General features: G+C 46.8%; 1 protein-coding gene across 1 annotated transcript in view; it reads right to left on the reverse strand.

Annotated features, from left to right (window-relative positions):
- The window catches only part of HUNK (hormonally up-regulated Neu-associated kinase), a 130632-nt gene that overhangs the window by 15725 nt on the left and 90547 nt on the right, over nucleotides 1-24360 (reverse strand). The window contains exons 6-8 of the mRNA XM_068982214.1: nucleotides 20317-20452; nucleotides 13562-13724; nucleotides 3479-3562 (exon numbers count right to left, since the gene is read on the reverse strand). Of these exons, the coding sequence (XP_068838315.1) occupies nucleotides 3479-3562; nucleotides 13562-13724; nucleotides 20317-20452 (383 nt within the window). The remainder of the gene's footprint in view (nucleotides 1-3478; nucleotides 3563-13561; nucleotides 13725-20316; nucleotides 20453-24360) is intronic.

Consider the following 24360-nt stretch of genomic DNA (forward strand, 5'->3'; position numbering starts at 1 on the left):
GCCAGTCCGATCTGAGACACGGTGGCCATGTCGCAATTTGTCTTCCATGGGAAAGATGCCTTTGAAGGCTGTCAGGAAGCATTTAACAGGAGGCTTCCTGTGTGCTGTTCTGGGTCTGTCAGGAATTCTCTGTTCCTGCTCCCGGGACTGAGGAATCCAGGCATTTCCTTCATTAGTGTTTCTATATGGTGCTAAGTACCCTCTTCCTTCTTGTGAACCATACGGTAAAAGGGATTGTTTACAACTCTCTCTCTCTTTAATACGGATCGCCTATGTTTTCTAAGTCTGGAATTTTAATCTTTATCTTTGCTAAGAATAACTACCTTGTAAGACAGTATATATGCCCACACCATGTTGATTAAAACACCTTTGCTCCATCAGAGCATAGTCCCTGTGTCTTTCCTTCTCTTTCTCTCTCTCTCTCTCTCTCTCTCTCTCAGGCTATTTCTTTGGAGTGCAGAGGCCCTCTGAGTTCACTTTCCTGCCTGAGCTTCTGAGATCCTCTAGAGAAGGCACTCTGTGCTTTCACCCCATCGAGAGGGTGCCTGAGGCCTCCACGAACAGAGCAAGCCCCGTGCCGGGGGCTTTACTGGCTTTCTATGTAAACCAAGGAATATCAGCCGCTTTCTCTCCTTTACTTTCTTATCGTCGACTCTGGACCACCAGGTTCCAGTTCATTAAAGGACCTCAACAAAGGCTTCGAGCGGGGAAGCAATATGGTCTCATTTGAGTGTGAATAGCTCACTCTGGGGAGAAGGCAATGGCGCCCCACTCCAGTATTCTTGCCTGGAAAATCCCATGGATGGAGGAGCCTGGTGCACTGCAGTCCATGGGGTCGCTAGGAGTCAGACACGACTGAGCAACTTCACTTTCACTTGTCATTTCATGCATTGGAGAAGGAAATGGCAACCCACTCCAATGTTCTTGCCTGGAGAATCCCAGGGATGGGGGAGCCTGGTGGGCTGCCATCTATGGGGTCGCACAGAGTTAGACACGACTGACGTGACTTAGCAGCAGCAGCAGCAGCAGCAGCAGCAGCTCACTCTGGCCTGTGTGCGGACAGCATGTAGTCATGACGGCATTCATGCTGACGAAGGGGGGATAGTTAGGAGGCTGTGGCTGAGATCCATGCAAGAGGTGATGGGGGCTGGACTAGGGCAGGAGGATGGGGCCGGGGAGCTCCAGGAGTCAAGCTGGCAGAACGTGGTGACAGACTGGCTCTCAGGGGTGAGCTTGCCGTGTGCCTGCTCAGTCACTCAGTCACGTCCAGCTCTTTGTGACCCCATGAACTGTGGCCCACCAGGCTCTTCTGTCCATGGGATTTTTTCTTTTTTTTAGGCAAGAATATTGAAATGGGTTGCCATTTCCTTCTCCAGGGGATTTTTCTCGACACAAGGATTGAACCTGCATCTCCCGCATTTCAGGCAGATTCTTCACCACTGAGCCAGCTGGGAAGCTCTTGGGGGTGAGGGAAAGGAATAAAAAGGACTCTGCCCAGTAATGAGGGTGAGGCTGCCATTTGGAGACAGAGAACAGGGGCAGGGCAGGAGGGCTGCTGTGGGGTTGGTTCCTGTGTGCTAGGTTGGAGACCTACACTCATGCAAGAGGAGATTTGGTAAGCAATCGGCCGGTGGGGACTGGAGCTTAGGGGTGTCTGGCCTTTCACCATCTCTGATCTTCCACTCGTAACCCAAAAGCCATGCCTGTGCTTCCTGCCCAGAACCAACCCACACAACCCACCCCACCAAAGGCTCATCTCCACCTTCACCATGCTGGAGCCTCACAGTCTCAGAGGAAGGGGGCCTCCAGTCCGGGGTCAGGGCTAGACCCCACCCGGGTTGCTTTGAATGCCGGCCCGTCCCCATCCTCCACTGCCGTATCTTCCTCTGCTCCCTAACCTGACTCCTTCCCAACCCCACGCATCCTTCAAGCAGAGGTGGACATGTCCCCCCGTATTCACTGCCAGCATCATCCACGGAGAGTATGCTCACTGTCTTCACTCCCCCCAATCCAGGCAATCTCTTCTCTGCCCTTCCACTTCCTCCACGACAAGCAGCTGCTCAGCCATCACCATGGGCCACTGTATACTTGACCTTTCCCATGTCTTCCCCAACATCCTTCCCTCCTGGGTCTCCGGCTGCCCTAGTACCTTCGCTCATTCCTCTGGCATCAGCATCTCCTCTTCTCCACCTGCTTGAATCGTGCCATCCCCAGGCTCTGTCTAGAGTGATCAGCCTCCCCCTCCCAACCCAGCTGCCTACCCCAGCCCCGCCTCGATGCTCAGGGCGGCTGCATTCACACACGGCAGCTCAGCACCCCTGTCACCCGTATCACTGCGGTGGTCTGGGCCACGCCCCACTTGCTTTCTGCTGCCACGATGAAGCACAGCGCAGCAGGCTCCACATTCTATGGGAAATCCCTGAGCAGGCAGGGGAGCCCCCACTGGACAGAACAGTGAAGCAGGGGTCCTGGGGTGGGGGGCCCTCACCTCCAGGCCCTGGGTCTGGAGCTCCTAGCACGATCTCTTAACAAGCATGGATTTGGGGTCCGAATTTGGGATAATACGATACTAGTCTTTACTCTGAAACCAAAGAATCTTGGTATTTTCTCTCAGGTATGTCCCAGGTAGCATCAGGTCACCAAGGACAGCAGACTGGAAAGGCTCACCCCTGATCCTTTTTCCCGATCCACACCTTCCTTACTTTCTTCTCCTGATGCCAAGGGTTATCTTCTGGCGATCTGACGGCAGATTCCGACTGTGGCTCCACTGGGGATCATCCAGCGAGCTTTAAAAAACACTGACCCCCGGATTTGGGACTTGCCTGGCAGTCCAGTGCTTAGGACTCCGTGCTTCCACTGCAAGGAGCATGGGTTCAGTTCATGGTCGAGGAACTGAGACCCCTCACATGCTACATGGTGTAGCAAAAAAAAAAAAGAAAACATCGACCCCCGCCCCACTGCTGCCCCCTGAGTTTCAATGGAATCGGTCTGAAGTGTGGCCCAGGCATTCACAAGTTGAAATGCCCCCTGGGGATTCTACTATATGACCACAGCTGAATCTCCAGTTCAGTCTGGAGACTGAACAACGGTGGCCCCTCTCTAAGCCACTTCTTACAAAGTGAAAGTGGGAGTCACTTCATTGTGTCCAACTCTTTCTGACCCTAGGGACTGTAGCCTGCCAGGCTCCCCTGTCCATGGTATTCTCTAGGCAAGAATACTGGAGTGGGTAGCCATTCCTTTCTCCAGGGGATCTTCCCCACCCAGGGACTGAACCCGGGTTTCCAGCATTGCAGGCAGATTCTTTACCATCTGAGCCATCAGGGTAAGCCATTTCTTAAGGACTCAGTAAAGTGAGTAAGTATTTGTCTCTGGCTACTCCCATGTCCCACAACAACTGGCTTCCTTTCCAGTCCTCTTCCCATAAAGGAAATCCACTCTTCCTAAGAGGTCCTGGGTTTTGCTCTGGGGAGCCACTCACCTCATAGGGCTCCTTGGTGGGCCTGCACCTGTCTATCTGGTAGAGCTGGGTCTTGTAGCAGATGTTGTCCTGGAAGTCAGATTTCTACCGGAGAAGAAAAGAAAAAAAGCCTGGCTTAACTCTCAGAAAATAGGAATGTCTATCAAGCAGTCATTAATTTTTACACCAGCGCTTGGCTGAGAAACAACAGGATGCGGTTGGCAGGGCAATAACAGCAGTGGAAAGACTCCTCCGAGGACAGCCCGCAGGAGCATGGGGAGAGACAGGACCCAGCTTCCTGGCTCTGCCGGGAAAGGGCTTGATGGCCCTGGGCACGCCACTGCTCCTGCTGCACCTCGGTTCTTTCATCTGTGTGAGGAAGGCCACGCTAAGACATGAGCTCAGAGGCCAAATATGTGATCTGGGGAGAACAGCTTACTTTATGGAACTACTGAATGGGATGCAGGTCTTGCTTATTTAAAAACAGGCTTAAGAACTTCCCTAGTGCAACAGTGGATAAGAATCCACCCGCCAATGCAGGGGATATGGGTTCAATCCCTGGTCCAGTAAGATCCCACAAGCTGTGGAGCAACTAAACCCCTGCAACCACAACTACTAAAGCTGTGCTGTAGAGCCCATCTTCTGCAACAAGAGAACCACCACAATGCGAAGCCCATGCACTGCAGCTAGAGAAAGCTTGCGTGAAGCAACACAGACTCAGTGCAGCCAAAAACAAATTAACTTATAAAATAAAAGCCGGCCTAAAATGCATAAACAACAGGACCTACTATATAGTGCAGGGAATCATCTGATGTCTCATAGAGTTTTGCCAAGAAAATGCACTGGTCATAGCAAACACCCTCTTCCAACAACACAAGAGAAGACTCTACACATGGACATCACCAGATGGTCAACACCAAAATCAGATTGATTATATTCTTTGCAGCCAAAGATGGAGAAGCTCTATACAATCAACAAAAACAAGACCAGGAGCTGACTGTGGCTCAGATCATGAACTCCTTATTGCCAAATTCAGACTCAAATTGAAGAAAGTAGGGAAAACCACTATACCACTCAGGTATGATCTAAATCAAATCCCTTATGATGATACAGTGGAAGTGAGAAATAGATTTAAGGAACTCGATCTGATAGATAAAGTTCCTGGTGAATTATGGAATGAGGTTCATGACATTGTACAGGAGACAGGGATCAAGACCATCCCCATGGAAAAGAAATGCAAAAAAGCAAAATGGCTGTCTGGGGAGGCCTTACACATAGCTGTGAAAAGAAGAGAGGCGAAAAGCAAAGAAGAAAAGGAAAGATATAAACATCTGAATACAGAGTTCCAAAAAATAGCAAGAAGAGATAAGAAAGCCTTCTTCAGGGATCAATGCAAAGAAATAGAGGAAAACAACAGAATGGGAAAGACTAGAGATCTCTTCAAGAAAATTAGAGATACCAAGGGAACATTTCATGCAAAGATGGGCTCGATAAAGGACAGAAATGGTCTGGACCTCACAGAAGCAGAAGATATTAAGAAGAGGTGGCAAGAATACACAGAAGAACTGTACAAAAAAGATCTTCATGACCCGGATAATCACGATGGTGTGATCACTCACCTAGAGCCAGACATCTTGGAATGTGAAGTCTAGTGGGCCTTAGAAAGCATCACTACAAACAAAGCTAGTGGAGGTGATGGAATTCCAGTTGAGCTATTTCAAATCCTGAAAGATGATCCTGTGAAAGTGCTGCACTCAATATGCCAGCAAATTTGGACAACTCAGCAGTGGCCATAGGACTGGAAAAGGTCCGTTTTCATTCCAATCCCAAAGAAAGGCAATGCCAAAGAATGCTCAAACTACCGCACAATTGCACTCATCTCACATGCTAGTAAAGCAATGCTCAAAATTCTCCAAGCCAGACTTCAGCAATACGTGAACCGTGAACTCCCTGATGTTCAAGCTGGTTTTAGAAAAGGCAGAGGAACCAGAGATCAAATTGCCAACATCATCGAAAAAGCAAGAGAGTTCCAGAAAAACATCTATTTCTGTTTTATTGACTATGCCAAAGCCTTTGACTGTGCGGATCACAAGAAACTGTGGAAAATTTTGAGAGATATGGGAATACCAGACCACCTGACCTGCCTCTTGAGAAACCTGCATGCAGGTCAGGAAACAACAGTTAGAACTGGACATGGAACAACAGACTGGTTCCAAATAGGAAAAGGAGTACATCAAGGCTGTATATTGTCACCCTGCTTATTTAGCTTCCATGCAGAGTACATCATGAGAAACGCTGGGCTGGAAGAAACACAAGCTGGAATCAAGATTGCCGGGAGAAATATCAATAACTTCAGATATGCAGATGACACCACCCTTATGGCAGAAAGTGAAGAGGAACTAAAAAGCCTCTTGACGAAAGTGAAAGAGGAGAGTGAAAAAGTTGGCTTAAAGCTCAACATTCAGAAAACAAAGATCATGGCATCCAGTCCCATCACTTCATGGGAAATAGATGGGGAAACAGTAGAAACAGTGTCAGACTTTATTTTTGAGGGGCTCCAAAATCACTGCAGATGGTGACTGCAGCCAAGAAATTAAAAGACGCTTACTCCTTGGAAGAAAAGTTATGACCAACCTAGATAGAGACATTTACTTTGCCAACAAAAGTCTATCTAGTCAAGGCTATGGTTTTTCCTGTGGTCATGTATGGATGTGAGAGTTGCACTGTGAAGAAGGCTGAGCGCCGAAGAATTGATGCTTTTGAACTGTGGTGTTGGAGAAGACTCTTGAGAGTCCCTTGGACTGCAAGGAGATCCAACCAGTCCATTCTGAAGGAGATCAGCCCTGGGATTTCTTTGGAAGGAATGATGCTAAAGCTGAAGCTCCAGTCCTTTGGCCACCTCATGCGAAGAGTTGACTCATTGGAAAAGACTCTGATGCTGGGAGGGATTGGGGGCAGGAGGAGAAGGGGATGACAGAGGATGAGATGGCTGGATGGCATCACTGACTGGATAGACGTGAGTCTGAGTGAACTCTGGGAGTTGGTGATGGACAGGGAGGCCTGGCTTGCTGCGATTCGTGGGGTCGCAAAGAGTCGGATACGACTGAGCAACTAAACTTATGTCTTACAAAAATCCATAGTGGAAAATAATCTGAAAAAGAATATATACGTGTACAGGTATAAGTGGATCACTTTGCTGTGCACATGAAACTAACACAACACTATGTATCAACCAGACTTCAAGTATTAAAATAACAGTCTTAGTTCCTGCTCCCCATCCCAATAAAAGTAAGAGCAATTCATAATATAGCTTAAAGAAGAAGACATATAACCACACCTAAGATGGTCTAGGTGTACAATTTAGGTGCAGTTCTCGCTGGTGACAGCTGAAATTAAATGACTAATTAATGTATTAGTCAACAAATATTCCCAGAAGGCCTTTACAGGCTCTCCAAATTAAAATCCATGCATCTAGGTTTTAGAAAAAGGAAGCAAGAATCAAGGGAGAAGGGAGAAATGGCAATTAAAAGTATAATATTTTACTTTTTAGTTCACTAGTTGCCCTTTCAAAATTATATACTTGTTTGTAATGGGTTCAGTTCAGTTCAGTTCAATTCAGTCGCTCAATTGTATCCGACTCTTTGCGACCCCATGAATCGCAGCACGCCAGGCCTCCCTGTCCATCACCAACTCCTGGAGTTCACTCAGACTTACATCCATCGAGTCAGTGATGCAATCCAGCCATCTCATCCTCTGTCGTCCCCTTCTCCTCCTGCCTGGGACAGTACCTTGGGTGCAATTAAATTAGCATTGCATGGAAATTACTGAGTGGACTAGCTATATTTATTTGTGGGGAATAATTCACTCTTAAAAGCAGTCACCCACCGAGGCACTGGTTCTCAGACCAGCTATGTCCTGTGATTTAAGGGTTAAGTGTGAAACAGACAATGAAATAAGAACTGTTGCCTGTTAGAACTATCTTAGTTTCCACCAGGAACTTCTCAGCAGTGCGTGTGTGCGTGTGTGTGTGTGTGTGTGCGTGCACGTGCACGTGCTCAGTCACTCGGTCATGTCCACTCTTTGCACCTCCATAGACCGTAGCCCTCCAGGCTCCTCTGTCCATGGGATTTCCCAAGCAAGAATACTGCAGTGGGTTGCCATCTCCTACTCCAGCTTCTCAGTGGACAAAACCACAAAGTTTGCCACACTGCAACATTTGCAGCTCTGATGCTGAGTGATCACAGAAGATGGCAAGACACCTGGAGAAGGCAGGACACAGCCTGAGCTTCACACAAATGTCTCTTATTTGGGATGAGCCCCGTGATTGTTTAAGAGTGTGAGTAACCGGGTCTCTACAGAGGTAGACGCAAGAAACTATTTTTTAAAACAAAAGCCCCCCTATCTTATCGATCAGTATTCACAGAACTGATTCTGCCGAAAGAAGGATGTTTGAATCTGCTTGCTTGCTTAGGAAAGTAGCAGTGTCATCCTTTAAACTTGTGGAATTATGAACTTTACAGGCAGTTTCCTGGAAACACTGTTTAAAACTCATATTTGAGCGGCATTCATCATTTCAAAAAGAAAATCAGTGTGACCCTCCTCTGCCCCTTTTACTTGAGAACTGCTTGTCTCTAGCATGGTGGTGTCTAAATGGTGTGACCTTGAGCCCGTATGGGTGAAAAAGTTGTCAGCAGGCATCAACAATATGTACATATTTATTTTATAAATTATAAGCATGTGCTGTAATATATCATTTACATTATAAAATATGCAATCAAATGGGGATTTAAAAGGATAAGGAATATATGGGACATACGGTTTTTTTTACAAAACCGCTAGGGCTTCCCTGGTGATCCAGTGGTTAAGAATCCACTTTGCAACACAGAAACACAGGTTCAATTCCTGGTCCAGGAGGATCCCACTTGCCACAGGGCAACTAAGTCCATGCACCGTAGCTACTGAGCCCACGTGCTGCAACTACTGAAGCCTGTGTGCCTAAACCCCGTGCTCCTCAAGAAGAGAGGCCACTGCAATGAGAAGCCCAAGCATCGAAACAAGACAGTAACCCATGCACAGCAACGGAGACTCAGAGTGGCCCCAAATGAACAAATCACAACTTCTTTTAAAGAAAAAAAAAGAGAGTTGAGAAATGGCTTCAAGTCTAACATGTCTTTTGAGTCCATCACCATAGGTGAACAGAGGACCTCTGTTCTCTGGGGTAAGAGAATTTCTTAATCCCTCCTATCACATAGTAAAATGACATCAATAACCCATTATGGGTCAGGGGTCCATTCGTTCTGACCTCCACTTCTCCCCTGGGGCAGCTCTCCTGTGACCGTGGTATTGCCTCTGAAATCCAGCTGCATTTCTGCTCCCTTCCAAAGTTTCATTCCACACTGCTTCTAGAGCATTTTTTTTTCCTCCCTCATGAAACACTGCTCTCATTTTTAACAGCCTTTTACTATAATGTTTCTTCTCGTCAAAGGAAAGTACCTCTTTCTTTTGTGAAAGTATAGTCGCTCAGTCATGTCTGATTCTTTGTGACCCCATGGACTGTAGCCCTCCAAGTTCCTCTGTCCATGGAATTCTCTAGGCAAGAACACTGGAGTGGGTAGCCATTCCCTTCTCCAGGGGATCTTCCCAACCCAGGGATCAAACCTGGGTGTCCTGCACTGCAGGCGGATTCTTTACATCTAAGCTACCATGGAGGCCCTATATCTTTCCTTTGGTGGCTCACACAAAATGAAACGTTCTTCTGTGGATAATTTCACATCGAAGCGAAATCTAGGAACTCAGTTCAGTTCAGTTCAGTTCAGTCGCTCAGTCGTGTCTGACTCTTTGAGACCCCATGAATCGCAGCATGTCAGGCCTCCCTGTTCATCACCATCTCCTGGAGTTCACTCAGACTCATGTCCATCGAGTCAGTGATGCCATCCAGCCATCTCATCCTCTGTCGTCCCTTTCTCCTCCTGCCCCCAATCCCTCCCAGCATCAGAGTCTTTTCCAATGAATCAACTCTTCGCATGAGGTGGCCAAAGTACTGGAGCTTCAGCTTTAGCATCATTCCTTCCAAAGAAATTCCAGGGTTGATCTCCTTCAGAATGGACTGGTTGGATCTCCTTGCAGTCCAAGGGACTCTCAAGAGTCTTCTCCAACACCACAGTTCAAAAGCATCAATTCTTCGGCGCTCAGCCTTCTTCACAGTGCAACTCTCACATCCATGCATGACCACAGGAAAAACCATAGCCTTGACTAGACGGACCTTAGTCGGCAAAGTAACGTCTCTGCTTTGGAATATACTGTCTAGGTTGGTCATATCTTTTCTTCCAAGGAGTAAGCGTCTTTTAATTTCTTGGCTGCAGTCATCATCTGCAGTGATTTTGGAGCCCCTCAAAAATAAAGTCTGACACTGTTTCCACTGTTTCCCCATCTATTTCCCATGAAGTGATGGGACCGGATGCCATGATCTTTGTTTTCTGAATGTTGAGCTTTAAGCCAACTTTTTCACTCTCCTCTTTCACTTTCATCAAGAGGCTTTTTAGCTCCTCTTCACTTTCTGCCATAAGGGTGGTGTCATCTGCATATCTGAGGTTATTGATATTTCTCCCGGCAATCTTGATTCCAGCTTGTGTTTCTTCCAGTCCAGCGTTTCTCATGATGTACTCTGCATGGAAGTTAAATAAGCAGGGTGACAATATACAGCCTTGATGTACTCCTTTTACTATTTGGAACCAGTCTGTTGTTCCATGTCCAGTTCTAACTGTTGCTTCCTGACCTGCATACAGATTTCTCAAGAGGCACGTTAGGTGGTCTGGTATTCCCATATCTCTCAGAATTTTCCACAGTTTATTGTGATCCACACAGTCAAAGGCTTTGGCATAGTCAAGAAAGCAGAAATAGATGTTTTTCTGGAACTCTCTTGCTTTTTCGATGATGTTGGCAATTTGATCTCTGGTTCCTCTGCCTTTTCTAAAACCAGCTTGAACATCAGGGAGTTCACGCTTCACGTATTGCTGAAGTCTGGCTTGGAGAATTTTGAGCACTTCTTTACTAGCATGTCAGATGAGTGCAATTGTGCAGTAGCTTGAGCATTCTTTGGCATTTCCTTTCTTTGGAATTGGAATGATAACTGACCTTTTCCAGTCCTGTGGCCACTGCTGAGTTGTCCGAACTTGCTGGCATACTGAGTGCAGCACTTTCACAGGATCATCTTTCAGGATTTGAAATAGCTCAACTGGAATTCCATCACCTCCACTAGCTTTGTTTGTAGTGATGCTTTCTAAGGCCCACTAGACTTCACATTCCAAGATGTCTGGCTCTAGATGAGTGATCACATCATCATGATTATCTGGGCCGTGAAGATCTTTTTTGTACAGTTCTTCCATGTATTCTTGCCACCTCTTCTTAATATCTTCTGCTTCTGTGAGGTCCAGACCATTTCTGTCCTTTGTCGAGCCCATCTTTGCATGAAATGTTCCCTTGGTATCTCTAATTTTCTTGAAGAGATCTCTAGTCTTTCCCATTCTGTTGTTTTCCTCTATTTCTTTGCACTGATCGCTGAAGAAGGCTTTCTTATCTATTCTTGCTATTCTTTGGAACTCTGCATTCAAATGCTTATATCTTTCCTTTTCTTTTTTGCTTTTCGCCTCTCTTCTTTTCACAGCTATTTGTAAGGCCTCCCCAGACAGCCATTTTGCTTTTTTGCAGTTCTTTTCCATGAACTACTCTAAGCTAAATCAGCTTAGAAACATCTATCCTTCCACTGCATTGTTTAACAAACTTCCCATTATGCTTCTTGATCTGTTTAGCAATGTTTTCTGGACGTCTTCCAAAGCTATTTGCTAACAAGAGACACGTTCTAACCATCTTATCTTCTGGGCGTTGTTTTGGTCATTTCCACCTCACCAGGAGAATACCATTTCCCCGACTGTCAGTGAATTTTCATCTTTAGCTCTAATTGGGCTATCACATAACTTTATGCATTTTTGTAAATTTTGTTTGGAATACAGTTACTTCTCAATGTTCTGTTAATTTCCGCTGTGTAGCAAAGTGACTCAGCCATGTGTATACATATATCCCCTCTGTTTTTGGATGTCCATCCCACTTAGGTCACCACAGGACATTGAGTAGACTTCCCTGTGCTATGTCTCATTAGTCATCTATTGTATACACAGTATGTGTGCTCAGTAGCTCAGTCGTGTCTGACTCTGTGACCCCGTGGACTGCAGCCCTCCAGGCTCCTCTGTCCATGGGATTCTCCCGATAAAGAGTACTGGAGTGGGTTGTGCTTTCCTTCTTCCAGGGGATCTTCCTGACACGGGGATCAAACCCAGGTCTCTAGCACTGAAGGCAGATTTTTTACCATCTGAGCCACCAGGGAAAATAGTAAATATATGTCGATCCCAATCTCCCATATCATATGACTTTAACTAGCACTGGAAAACTCGAGAATTTCGTCTTCATTTTCTGGATTCTATGTCTTCCTAACAGTGATGACCTCACACAGTCAGATCTCAAGGCACACACACACACAGGGTGAAGACCATGCTTCAAGAGAGTGGGTGTGAAATCACACTTCAGATGGGCTTCCCAACAGCTGCAAACTTCTCTGCCTGACTTCCTGTTAGATCTGGTCAGCCCTCACCATTCTGAGTAGGAAAGACATGTAGAATACCCACTGCCTCTGATCTAGCTTTCTTTGCAGATTTCTTTTTCAGTCATTGTTCAATTGGAAAGAGTTGATTTATGAAGGGCTTCCCAGGTGGCGCTAGCGGTAAAGAAGTCACCTGCCAATGAAGGTGACCTAAGAGACCTGGGTTCAATCCCTGAGTCGGGAAGATTCCCTATAGTAGGAATCGGCAACCCACTCCAGCATTCTTGCCTGGAAAACTCCATGGACGGAAGAACTCGGCAGGCTATACAGTCCATGGGGTCGCAAAGAACCTGTCACAACTGAAGCAACTTAGCACGCACAGCACAGTTTAGTCAAAACCCTCGTAGCTCAGTACGTAAAGAGTCTGCTTGCAATGCAGGAGACCCGGGTTCAATTCCTGGGTCAGGAAGATCCCCTGGAGCAGGAAATGGCAACCCACTGCAGTATCCTTGACCGGAGAATCCCATGGACAGAGAGAGCCTGGCGGACTACAGTCTATGGGGTTGCAAGAGTCAGGCACGACTGAGCAACTAAGCACACACACACAGATGTGCTGCTAAGTCACTTCAGTCGTGTCCGACTCTGTGCGACCCCATAGACGGCAGCCCACCAGGCTCCCCCGTCCCTGGGATTCTCCAGGCAAGAACACTGGAGTGGGTTGCCATTTCCTTCTCCAATGCATAAAGTGACAAGTGAAAGTGAAGTCGCTCAGTCGTGTCCGACTCTTGGCGACCCTCTGGACTGCAGCCTACCAGGCTCTTCCGTCCATGGGATTTTCTAGGCAAGAGTACTGGAGTGGGGTGCCATTGCCTTCTCCGACACACACAGACATGGAAACATGTAAATTCCCTCACCTGGGCACTTATAAACTGCAGGCAGCAGAAGCATACATGTGACCAAAGCATGAGGGCACCACGGTTCAGCACAGACTCCCAGCTGCACCTCCCTCACCTGTGACACAGGACACCTGGTGCCCAGACTAGGTGAAGAAGCTGTGGTCGATTTCACTCTTGTTTTCTAGAGAAGTCAAGGTAAAGAGTGGCTTTCTCATCTACCCTGCTTTAGAGGTGAATGTTTGAGGGGCTCTGCTCCCCAGTTTTTATGACCACACAAGCCCCAGTGCCCCTAAGTGGGGACCCCAAGGAGCCAAGAGAAACAGGAGCAAAAAAGGCAATAAGAAGCTGAAGGGAAAAGAAGCTTGAGTCTCTCGCGAGTCGGCCCAGAGCTTAGCTCTGTGGGAGAATGTTTTAAAAACACCTCAGATAAAAAGTGCTCCCCAAGAAGCAGTTTTTGCTCCTCTTTTCTCCCACGCTCAGGAAACTCAACCTCACATGAGTTTCAATTAACAGCTCAGATCAAGTGTCGGCCATTGGGAAACACTCCAGGTTTCAGAGCTCTCTCTTTTTTTTTTCCATTAAGAACTGAGAAAACCAGTACGGGGCCCCACTCACCCCTGACAAGTAGCGCTCGAGCTTCTTGTTTAGGAGGAAGTAGATGGCGAGGATGTGGCAGGCGCGGTTGGAGAGCACGGTGTTGATCACATCGCTGTTCTTGTAGCCCAGCTTCTCAGTCATGTGCAGCACCACGCTGGGGCTCAGGTCTTCCAGGGAAATCCTGCTCAACAGAGGGACAGAGAACCAGTCACTGTGAGGCTCCGGGGCCCCCTTAGTGATGCTCACAAGCACGGCAGCACAGAAACCCCCTCCCACCCTCAAACACCCCCTCCCACAAGGGCTCCCTCCTGGACACTCAGTCCACTCATTCATTCACTTGACTTATTATGAACCGTTAACATACACAACAAAAGAAAGGGAACAGTCTAATTACCCTATGTGTACATGCTAAGTTGCTTCACTCGTGGCTGACTATGCGAGCCTACGGACTGTAGCCTGCCAGGCTCCTCTGTCCATGGGATTCTCCAAGGAAAGAATACCAGAGTGGGGTGCCATGCCTTCCTCCAGGGATCTTCCCGACCCAGGGACTGAACCCGCGACTCTTGTGTCTCCTGCATTGGCCGGCGGTTCTTTACCATTAGTGCCATCTGGGTATTACCCTATGTGTATACCCAATAAGACATTACTTTGTCAACAAAGGTCCTTCTAGTCAAGGCTATGGTTTTCCCAGTGGTCATGTATGGATGTGAGAGTTGGACTGTGAAGAAAACTGAGTGCCGAAGAATTGATGCTTTTCAACTGTGGTGTTGGAGAAGAATCTTGAGAGTCCCTTGGACTGCAAGGAGATCCAACCAGTCCATCCTAAAGGAGATCAGTCCTGAGTGTTCATTGGAAGGACTGATGCTGAAGCTGAAACTCCAATACTTTGGCCACGTGATGCGAAGAGCTGACTCATTGGAAAAGACCCTGATGCTGTGAAGGACTAAGGCGGGAGGAGAAGGGGACGACAGAGGATGAGATGGTTGGATGGCATCACCGACTTAATGGACATGGGTTTGGGTAGACTCTGGCAGTTGGTGATGAACAGGGAGGCCTGGCGTGCTGTGATTCACGGGGTCGCAAAGAGTTGGACACGACTGAGGGACTGAACTGAACTGAACTGAGTACCTGGTTGAACTAATTGTTAGCACTTTGCCTTTCTTTCTTTCTTTCTTCCTTTCTGTTTTCTTTTTCTTTCTCCTGTCCTTCCTTCTTCCCTTCACTTCCCTCTTTCTTCCTTTACTAAAGTATTTCAAATCACAAACATTTTTTCCCTAAACACCTCAGGATGCATCTTTAAAAACCAATGACATCTCCTGCAGGATCATAATACCTTCAAAATATCCCCAAAGTTTTAGAAATCTCTTAATATTCTCTGATATCTAGACTATATTCCAATTTCCCTATTCATCCCAAATTTCTTTACAATCTGACATTTTTTTTCCTTAAAATGTATTTATTGAAATGGGTAGAGCCCATGTAGCTTGAGTGGATGTTGGGTTGGGAAAGAAGGGTATTCAGGAGTCAGCCCAGACCATGTTTAAAGGAACAATGTGAGCTCAAAAGTTCACAAAGAGGGGATCTGGGACTTAGCTGTGAAGTTGGATGCTCTCAGAGGACAGGTTAAAACTTCTATTCAAGAGTGATATGAAGATAAACTCCCTTGGGATAAAATGCCCCTAAAATGAATGCCAGGTGAGTATTTATCTCCTTATTTGGTCATTCAAGCCCCTGCTTCATGGAGTTTACATGGCAATGGGGAAGAGAGAAAATAAATCCATTTATTCTTCACAATAGTCTTATGAGGGTCCCAGAGCTTCCCTGGTGGCTCAGTGATAGAGAAACCACCTGCCAATGCAGGAGAGGTGGGTTCAGTCCTTGGGTTGCGGAGATCCCCTGGAGAAGGAAATGACAGCCCACTCCAGTATCCTTGCCTGGAAAATCCCATGGACAGAGGAGCCTGGCGGGCTACAGTCCATGCAGTGGCAAAGAGTCGGTCATGACTTAGCAACTAAACAACAACAACAAACCATTATTATCCCCATTCAACAGATGAAGAAACTGAGGCCCGCAGCAGGAAAGTAACTTGTCCAGGGGCACAATGGCAAGAAGTAGCAGCGATGTAGAACGTGAAAGTAGGAGAAGGGCATAGGGAATATATGTGTTGGTAGTGGAGGTGTGTCATCAGATACAACATTCTACACTCCTGAAGAGAGAGGCAAGGACAGTAGTCTGTGAGCAGAAAGCAGGCACATCTGGCTAGAAAGCTCTGTAGCCCCGCCAAAAGTCTGGAGACATTTTTGGTGGAACCTCTGAACCATGACACTAGGAAAAACCACAGGTACAACCCCATAGTGGTGCAGAAGAAGAGACCAACTTGCCAAGCTCACAGGGGCAGCAAGGGCAGACCTGGGTCTGTTGGCCATGGTAACTAGGTCAGCTCTCCCTCCCCTAGGTCTGGCTAAGTGCCACCCAAACAAAAAATGTCCGAGAAACCACAAAATCTGCCTTCCTCACTCCTGTTGGCTACAAAAATCGCAAATTCTAGAAACCGTTTGGAGTAGGCTTGCTATGATTAATAGTTAAAAATAATAACACTTGTTTTAAAAGGATATGATTACTTGAAGGTTGCCAAAGCACTTAACACAGAAAAGACAACTGTTTGAAACTACCTGGTAATATCCACGTGCCCCTGGCAATGCCCTTGATCAATGAAACCACGCCTACTTGACCCCACTCCTGGCCAATGAGATCACTGCTCTTTTATGTTGGCCAATCAGACCACAGCCTCATGGCCACTCCTGCAGCCAATCAGATCATGATTTTTGTGACTCCACCCCAGCCAATCATCCATGGCTGCCGTTTGGATGTCTCCACCCTCTACCTGGAGCAGGTCCTGGAAGGGAGTGTGCTCTGGGTGTGCAATGCCACCAGGATGGGGCTGGAGTCAGAGGAGAGAGGAGAAAACTGAGCAGTCTCTGCCCTTCCTACCCACTGCCTTCAAAAACAGGTGAGCTCTGCCAAACGTAGACTGTGGACTGGCTCTTGACTAACAGCAATATTTTGAACGTTTTCAATATGCAATGTATATATTGAGTGCCTGAAGAATCCCATGGGCAGAGGAACCTGGCAAGCTATATATAGTCCATGGGGTCACAAACAGTCGGACACGACTTAGCAACTCAACCACCACCAACCATACTTGTATCAGTTGTTGAATTTGTATTACCTCTCCAAGTTTTGATGATATAAACAACATTTTTAAAGTGTTCTTAGAATACGAGGTACAATTTTGAGTCAATATGCATTAAATTCAATTTCATTCCAGTTTGGTCTAATTCTGTCCTTTGTTACCAATGACCTGCTTTCCCTCCCATCCATCTCCAGAGCTAACCTCAGGTGTGGGAGACAGTCCCAGGCAGGGTGATGGAGGAGGCAGCCAAGATCTGCTCTAGAAAAAAATGTCTGCTGCCGGAACAGAGAGGTGAGCCTGGTATACAGCAGACAGCTGTAACTGACTGGCATGAACTTATTATAAAAAGTTTCCTTTTAAAGATATTTTCTTCTTGCCTCTTGCAGGTCAACTCAGAGGCTTGAATGAATTAACAGAAGGCTTTACAGAACAGTGATAGAAAACATGAGACCTTTATTTTCTCTCTTTCCCAACCGTAAAACGCTGACATCTAAAATAATTAAATCTGGGGCTACATACGTTGAGAAGCTATAAAATAGACTTCAAAAAGAAAATATTCCTTTCTCCAGTTGCATGTTTTTGTTTATCTGTGTCCTGGCAAATTCAGAAAAATAATTATCAAGGGCACTTTTTTTTTTTTTGCATTCTATCTTTTTCAAAATAAAGACTAAGGAAGATGTGTCTTTTCTAATAGTTTAGATTTCTGGTTTCATTACTTTAAAAATTGGACATTGGTTTGCCTCGAAAAATTGGACATTGATTTGCCTCATTAAATGAGTAATGAGCCTTACCTAAAGAGAAGGCAGTGAGCTGCTGCTTTCCTTCATATGCAAGTTCTCAATCATTTTTACAATCTACCCAACTAGATCTTGAACAGCCTTTATGCCTCTGACCAAGTCCAAATGCAAAAAGGACCAAACTGGCAGAGCCAGTACAGGTAACTAGAATTTAAGATTTAATCTACAAAAGGCTGTTTATAACCCGTGGAGAAGTGACAAAATGAGCCGGGCATGAATCTCTGAATGAAGATGCAACCGGCAAGGAGGGAGGGCTGTGTCTATAATAGCTGCTTCACGCCTTTCAACACCTGCTGCACTGAGGGGGTTGAGTCTGCTCATTTAGATGGTGATTACATTAGGTTAATGACTCATTTGGCCGCCACCAGTGCCTGCTCCCTTATAGAGAGCATAGCTGTGTACTGCCAGGCAGCGTGAGCCTGGTAATGAGGCTCGGCCCCTTGGCTTCGCTTTCCATCTCACGTTGGGCTAATATTTCTGGTGTCTATTTCAGGTACTAGCCCACATTGAGCCAGCGCTGGAAACCAGCAGTCTGTTTCCAGGTTCCCTTGGTAACCCAAGTCCCCTAGACTTTGTTTAAATTACCTCTCATGAGTCAAAGGCTAGAATTCTAGATGGCAGCTCTCTCTGGCCAAAGCAAGTGTCAGTGGGGCCCAGGAGCCAGGTTGCAGGTCCCAGCACTGTCCACTCACGCCCTCAGAAGCCCCTCAGAGCCTCCTCCCCAGGACGGAGCTCTGCCTGCCCCTCTTGTTTGGAGAAGCTGGTGCTGCAGCTTTCATAGGGCTCGGGGCCTGTTTCCAGACCGTCCTGGGCGGACGTCACCCCCTTCCCTGCCCTGTCACTGCTCTACGAGTCCCCCTTCTTCAGTGGCCCCCGCATCGTCACCTGGGCTTCAGATCTAGAATGTGCAGGCCCCTCTAGGTCTGAAGGAAGAAGGACTCTAGGTGGGTCTCAGTCCTGGAAGGTATTTGACCCCTGGGGTCTTCACGTTTGCTCTGAAGTTACCAAAGGGTGGGGGCCTTCCCTGGTGGTCCAGTGGTTGGGGCTACGCCTTCCAAGGCAGGGGGTGCAGGTTCCGTCCCTGGTCAAGGAGATGGGATCCCACGTGCCTCAGCCAAGAAAAACCCAAAACATTGCCCAGAAGCAGTATTGTAGCAAATTCATTAAAGACTTTAAAAAATAATGGTCCACATTAAAAAAAAAAATCTTAAAAAATTTTTTTTACAAAATAAAGTCACCAAGGGGAGGGTCCTTATTCCCCTAACTCAGACTAGTGAGCAGTATGTCAAACGAGTAGGGGAAAAGTGCAAGGAAGTATTTTCCTGTGTGACTCTTTGCCACCCCATGTCGCCCTCCAGGCTCCTCTGTCCATGGGGTTTTCCAGGAAAAGAATTCCGGAGTGGGTAGCCATTCCCTTCTCCAGAGGATCTTCCCGACCCAGGGATCAAATCCGAGTCTCTGGCATTGCAGACGGATTCTTGACTATCTGAGCCACCAGGGAAGCCCAGGATTTTCCTGTACTTGTTTACAAGTCTGTAGTCGATACCCCCACTGGGGGACACGTGGGCCATCACAAGGTGTCCCTCCGTGTTTCCATACTGTGGGCTCCTGCCTGGAAGCTTCCTCGTGGACTCCTTCTCGAGCAAATGGCACAGGGAAACACGGGCTGAAGCCTTTCCTGCCTTTCTTCCTGCCCCCAACATTTCAAAGCAGGGACTTGGGGCTGAAACAAACATCAGAGCAAAGAGGTGGCAGAAGAGGAGCCTGTGGGTCATTTTGAAGGGACGGGGCAATTCCACTGGATTCCAGCCGATGCTGGCAGGACAGCTCTTGAGTGGACACACACACACACTCGTACACACTCTCAAACAGATACACTCACAGACACTCCAACAGACACATGCATACTCACATACCCTCACACACTCAACACAGACTCACACACTGAAACACATACACTCACACAAACAGGCATACTCAGACACACACACACTCAAACAGATACACAAACAGGCCCTCCAACAGACACACATACACACATACCCTCACACACTCAACACAGATTCACACACTGAAACACATACAGACACAGACATCCACAACCAGGCATACTCAGACACACACACACAGTTACACTCACAGACACTCCAACAGACACACGTACACACTCACATACCCTCACACACTCACAGATTCACACACTGAAACACATACACTCACACACACAAAGAGGCATACTCAGACACACACACACTCAAACAGATACACAGACCCTCCAACAGACACACATACACACTCACTTATCCTCACACACTCAAACACAGATTCACATACTGAAACACATACACTCACACACAGACACCCACAAACAAGCATACTCAGACACACACACACACACTCACTTGCTCACTCAGGCCTTAGCTCGTCTAAACAGTCCCTCGTGTGAATTAGAAAGAGGTGCCGCTCAAGAAAGACACAGGCCTTCAGCAGCAGGTTTGAGGAGGGGAAAGTAGCCTGGACTTCAGCCCCCATGTACCCTCTGGCAGGTGCCCCGTGAAGGGTGCACTCTGCACAACCATGTGGGATGGCCCTGCCTACACTTCTCCTGGTGCATGGAGGGGAGCCCCACATGCAGACCTGTGGGTGCAGAGAGGGGCAGGGCAGCCAAGAGAAGATGTAGCTTTCCCTTGAGTCACACAGAGCATCCTCTCCACAACTATTCAGGGCTTGTAAGACAGGCCCCATCTCGCCTGAGGAGGGGTCCCTCTGCGTGCACTTAGTACCTGTTGGGATAGGTGATGTTACACGGCACTTTGCCCACGTAATTCTCATTCAGCCAGCGATTCGCCAGTGCCTGCTGAATGTTGGGCCTCTTCACAGGATCTGGTTCCAGGAGAGAACGCAGGAAGTTCACGGCTCCTGTGAAGACATTGGGCAAACGTCACACGTGTTACAGGCTGAAGGCAGACCGAGGCAGGTGACCCACCACACCTCCCAGGCCACTGCTCATCTATTTTCAGGATCTTGGGGGGCCACTCATCCAGAGTATAAGATATCTGTCCAAGGAGGTATCTGGAACATGGTAAAGCAGTCTCCCCACATACCATACTTCCCCAAACCCCTTGTGGTTTCTCTTGTGGTTCACCACTAAAGGTGAGCCAAAGAGGAATGGACGAATGTAAAAGGACAACGCTGGATCTCAAGGTAGGTTTTAAGGAATTTATACATAGGCCTTTCAGGTGGCACTAGTGGTGAAGAACCCACCTGCCAATGCAGGAGATGTGAGAGATGCAGGTTTGACCCCTGGGTCGGGAAGATCTCCTCGAGGAGGGCATGGCAACCCATTCCAGTACTCCTGCCTGGAGAATCCCATGGACCAAGGAGCCCAGAGGGCTACAGTCCATGGGGTCACAAAGAGTTGGACATGACTTAGCGTCTACACCACCATATATATATATATATATATATATATATATGGAATTCCCTGGCAGTCCAGCAACTAAGACTCTGTGCTCTCCCAATGCAGAAGGCCTGGGTTCAATCCCTTGTCAAGGAACTAGATCCCACATGTCACAACTAAAAGATCACGCATGCCACAACCAAGACTCAGATTCTTTTCCAGATTCCTTTCCCTTATAGATGATTGCAAAATACTGAGTAGAGTTCCCTGTGCTACACATGCATCCTTTAAGATTATTTCAATGGAGACAAGAATACAACACTAAAGAAAATGTTTATAATGCACGTGAAGGTCACAGGCTCCAAAACTGTTGAGCATGAGAATATGCAGGTCCTCATATGGACAAAGACTGCCCGGGATTCCCTGAAAATGAAGATGCTCTCTCTTGCTTGAGTTTGGGGACCAGGATGTTTTCTTATGTATACTCATTTTATAAAGCACTGTGATAGTACCCTTGCAATAGAAAAAATATTCTTTTATGGAACTTTGTACATGATATCCCATTTCCAATATACCAAATAAAACTTTGTGGAAACGAATCTTAATTTGCTTGGTCACCAAACTTTTTAAATCTTTTTCTCTAAAGCTATTTTTTAGTTTCCTAAGATAATCCATATAGCTAAGGCTATTGTCTTTCCAGTAGTCATGTACAAATATGAGAAATGGACCATCAAGAATGCAGGGCACTAAAGAATTGATGTTTTCAAACTGTGGTGTTGGAGAAGACTCTTGAGAGTTCCTTGGAAAGCAAGGAGATGAAACCAATCAATCTTACAGGAAATCAACCCTGAATACTCATTAGAAGGACTGATGCTGAAGCTGAAGCTCCAATACTTAGGCCACCTGATGCGAAGAGCCAACTCACTGAAAAAGACCCTGATGCTGGCAAAGATCGAGGGCAGAAGAAGGGTGTGACGGAGGATGAGATGATTGGATGGCATCACTGATTCAATGAACATGAATTTGAGCTAGCTCCGAGAGATAGTCAAGGACAGAGGAGCCTGGCGTGCTGCAGTCCAAGGGGCTGCAAAAAAGTTGGACATGACTTGGCGACTGAATAATATCAATAGGATAATCTAACCTTTCAAAGAAAAGTCATAAAAACTGTCACTTTCTCACAGGCTTCAGTTGTCATTTTAAAACTGTCCTTTGAAGAAAGATGGGTATTATGGTCAACCATCTTTGCAAGGTAAAAATGAAGCTGTCAAGAGGGGCTAACTCTGATGCCAGAACCAACCCCAAAGAAAAAACTTTTGCTAGGTCAGGCCACCAGGTAACCCTTCCACGAAGGTTTCCAAGCAGTGGATGAGGCCACTGGAAGGCCATTTCCTTTTGAGAATGCAATGGGTAAAAATATATGTGTAGATGACAATGCAGACATGAGAGGTATTTAATATTCTAAGTTTTATAGCTCGGTCTCCAAATACAACTTTTCTACAATGTTCTTCAGTGCTCTGAAGAGCAAATGGGGCTGTAAAAGAGGGGTCTCTCTTGTTGGAACCTCTACCTCCCTTCGCTCCACTTCCCTATATTGTAAGGTCATTTGGATGCTTAATCGGGGCATCTATTGGTCAAAGAAAAAAAGACTGTGAGCATAATGAGTTGAAACCAGGAGACTCTTCAGTTAATGATGTTTCTGAGACATCTCTGCTGTTGTCATTGTTCAGTCGCTCAGCTGTGTCCGACTCTGCATCCCCATAGACTGCAGCACGCCGGGCCTCCCTGTCCATCATGAAACTCACGTCCATTGGGTCAGTGATGCCATCCAACCGTCTTGTCCTCTGTGTCATCTTCTTGTCTCTTCTTGTCATCTTGTCATCAATCCCTTGTCATCTCCTCCTGCCCTCAATCTTTCCCAGCATCACGGTCTTTTCCAATGAGTCAGTCTTCGCATCAGGTGGCCAAAGTATTGGAGCTTCAGCATCAGCCCTTCCAATGAATATTCAGGACTGATCTCCTTTAGGATTGACAGGCTGGATCTCCTTGCAGTTCAAGGGATTCTAAAGAGTCTTCTCCAACACTACAGCTCAAAAGCATCAATTCTTTGGTGCTTAGCCTTCTTTACGGTCCAACTCTTACATCCATACATGACTAATGGATAAACCATAGCTTTGACTAGACGGACCTTTGTTGGCAAAGTAATGCCTCTGCTTTTTAATATGCTGTCTAGGATGGTCATAACTTTTCTTCCAAGGAGCAAGCGTCTTTTAATTTCATAGCTGCAGTCACCATCTGCCGTGATTTTGGAGACCCCCAAAATAAAGTCTCTCACTGTTTCCATTGTTTCTCCATCTATTTGCCATGAAGAGATGGGACCAGATGTCATGATCTTAGTTTTTTGAATGCTGAGTTTTAAGCCAACTTTTTCACTCTCCTCTTTCACTTTCATCAAGAGGCCTTTTAGTTCCTCTTCACTTTCTGCCATAAGGGTGGTGTCATCTGCATATCTGAGGTTACAGACATTTCTCCTGGCAATCCTGATTCCAGCTTGTGCTTCATCCAGCCCAGCATTTCTCATTATGTACTCTGCATATAAGTTAAGTAAGCAGGGTGACAATATACAGACATATTCCTTTCCCAATTTGGAACTAGTCTGTTGTTCCGTGTCCAGTTGTAACTGTTGCTTCTTGACCTGCATACAGTTTCTCAGGACGCAGGTAAGGTGATCTGGTATTCCCATTTCATAAAGAATTTTCCACAAGTACTTCTCTGCTATCTTCTTGATCAGTATTGTCATCGACAGGAGAATGTTGGATCCCACCAAAAAAAGATATCCCACATCCAAGGGCAAAGGAGAAGCTCCAACAAGACAGTAGGAGGGGTGAACTAGTGTTGAGAATTAAACCCCATAACCACCAGAAATACTAAGAGGGCTCAAACAAAAGCTTGTGCGCACCAGGACCCAGAGACTCCAGAAGAGACTGGGCTAGACCTGCCTTTGAGTGTTTGCATGTCTCCTGTGCAGGCATGGGTCAGCAGTGGCCTGCCATGGGGACAGGGGCTCTGGCTGCAGCAGGCCTTGGAGGTGCAGCATGTGGCTTAAGTCCTCTTGGAGGAGGTCGCCATCAGCCCCACCATAGAGCTGCCAACCAGAAAACCCACAAACTGGAGAACAGTTATCCCAAAGAAGTTCTCTCACTGCTGCAAAAGTTCTAGGGTCCACAGCAGACTTCCCAACCTGGGGATCTGGCGAAGAGACTGAGAACCCCCAGGGAATTTGACTTGACGGCCAGTGCGATTTGATTACAGAACCTCCACAGGACTAGGGAAACAGACTCCTAGAAGGCACAAACAAAACCTTGTGCACACCAGGACCCAGGAGAAAGGAGCAGTGACCCCACAAGAGACTGAGCCAGAGTTACCTGTG

This window comes from Capricornis sumatraensis, chromosome 1, assembly GCF_032405125.1.
Source record: "Capricornis sumatraensis isolate serow.1 chromosome 1, serow.2, whole genome shotgun sequence".
Classification (NCBI taxonomy): Eukaryota; Metazoa; Chordata; class Mammalia; order Artiodactyla; family Bovidae; genus Capricornis; species Capricornis sumatraensis.